Below are 2131 nucleotides of genomic sequence, written 5' to 3'. Positions count from 1 at the left end.
TTTCACAAGATTCTAATTTTCTGATATGATGAATTTGAGATTTTCATTTGTTGTCATTTGTAATCATCAAAATTAAACGAAATAAACATTTGAAATATATGAGTTTGTATGTAATGTATAAATATAATATACAAGTTTCACTTTTTAAATGCAATTACTGAAATCAATCTACTTTTTCATGATATTCTAATTTTATGACCAGCACCTGTAATTACAAGCAGGTGGAGATGGGCGTGGCAGACATAACAGGAAAAGTACTGGGGAGGTGGAGAGTGACAGGGCATGAACACAGAAACTAACAGAAAACCAGAAACAAAACAGAAGTTTACACAAACACCAAAAACCATGACATAGAGAGCTGAACCTAAAAGTTACATAATAAAGTCAGAAATGGGCTGAGTAATGTAGGAAATCTTCTAGCCTAATTTCAATTTGTTTTAGCAGATATCTTCATTTTTTGGAAATAGCTAACCAACACACACAAGTTACCTTGTCTGTCGAAAATGCTTTTGTTTCTTCATGACCTTGCAACAGCTGGATGAAAATGGGCATTTCAGACCCACAAGCTGGTAGATGATGGGGTTGTACATCGCTGAGGACTTGGCCAACAATGTAGGAACAACAGACACGGGGATGGGGACTGAGTCCGGCTCACCGAATGCTGACACAACCGAAACCACTGCATAAGGGATCCAAGCTGTCAAGAACCCTGCACAGATGAGCATTGCTACCTGGGAGACCATAGAAAACAATCAGATAACAGATTGCCATCTTTTTTATGAGCACTTCTGGATTGTTTTTTTTTTCAGTGTCTACAGTAATTAAACTTTCCCCAACTGATCTCCATTGTCTAACTCACCTTTGTCAGTTTGATCTCAAGGTTGTGGTTGTTTTTGATGCGGGCATCATAGTGTGAAACTTCCTTAGAGGAAGACTTGACCTTGTAAATGATCATGACATAGGAGAAAACAATGATTCCAGCAGGGAGAATAAGACAGAAGAAAAGCATGGCCATCACAAAGCTTTGGCCGGAAACAGTAGCTTGTGCAAGCCACCAGTCCAGAGTGCAAGAGGTCCCAAATGGCTCCGGGGCATAGTTCCCCCAGCCAACCAGAGGCATAGTGGCCCAAAAGATTGAATACGCCCAAACAAAGGCCAGGCATATGAAGGTGTGATGGCGTTTCAACCATGTGCCTGGGAGTAAAATAGAAAAAAAAGCTGATTAAAAAAACTGCAAAAACACTTACTATAAATATGTGATACTCAAAATCAGAGTTGTCTTCAGTTTAAGCATTCAAATTTTTTAAGACAAAGACAATTAGGTTTGGTCTAGCTGCCTGCATTTAGCAATTTCATTGTCAACTGCTGAACATGATTGGCAGTAAGAGGTTTTAAAGCAATTTTCTGTTGTTAAAGTAAAGAATTAGATAATGACTTTGAATTAGCATTGCCATTACTTGTGTTCTTTGGAGACTAATGCTGTCTGTTAGCTGAAGCTAAAATCAACTGGTTATTTAAAAAAAACCTTCTACAACAAGTGTTGGAGTTGAAGTTGTACTTCGAGTTCCAACAGTCTGGTGTTATGCTAACAAGGTGATCTTATACACTCCTGATCAAAATCTTAAGACCAGTCAAAAAATTGCAAAAATTTGCATTTTGCACTATTGGATCTTAAGAAGGTTCTAAGTAGAGCTTCACAATGTTAAAAGAAGAACTCAGCGTAAGAGACAAAGTTTTGAGTGGGGAATTAATTGAAAACTGCATTTCACTCAAACATGATTTTTGCAGCTGATCAAAAGTTTAAGACCATAGCTAAAAAAAAAAACGAAAACCCCCCAAAACAGAAATCAAAGTGTCAAAAAAAAGGACTCAGTAATGAGTAGCTCCACCATTCTTGTTGATGACTTCAAACAATCGTTTAGGCATGCTTGATGCCAGTGTTTTCAGGAGGCTAGTGGGAACGTTGCTTCAAGTGTTGAAGATGGCTTCACGAAGGGCATCCACTGTCTGGAACTAATGTCAGTTTTGTAAACTTCCCTTGCCATCCATCCCCAAATGTTCTCAATTGGGTTTAGATCCGGGGAACATGCAGGATGGTCCAAAAGAGTGATGTTGTTCTCTTGGAAGAACT

The 2131-nt window shown here is 38.4% G+C and overlaps 1 protein-coding gene across 1 annotated transcript in view; it reads right to left on the bottom strand.

Annotated features, from left to right (window-relative positions):
* Positions 1–2131, bottom strand: part of opn5 (opsin 5) — a gene marked incomplete at its 5' end in the record, with an annotated part of 34219 nt that overhangs the window by 7823 nt on the left and 24265 nt on the right. The window contains 2 exon segments of the mRNA XM_017439368.3: positions 490–731; positions 860–1194. Of these exon segments, the coding sequence (XP_017294857.2) occupies positions 490–731; positions 860–1194 (577 nt within the window).

Source organism: Kryptolebias marmoratus, linkage group LG19 (assembly GCF_001649575.2).
Source record: "Kryptolebias marmoratus isolate JLee-2015 linkage group LG19, ASM164957v2, whole genome shotgun sequence".
NCBI classification, from domain to species: domain Eukaryota; kingdom Metazoa; phylum Chordata; class Actinopteri; order Cyprinodontiformes; family Rivulidae; genus Kryptolebias; species Kryptolebias marmoratus.
Note: the sequence above shows the minus strand (reverse complement) of the source record. Positions and strands in the feature narration are given on the sequence as shown.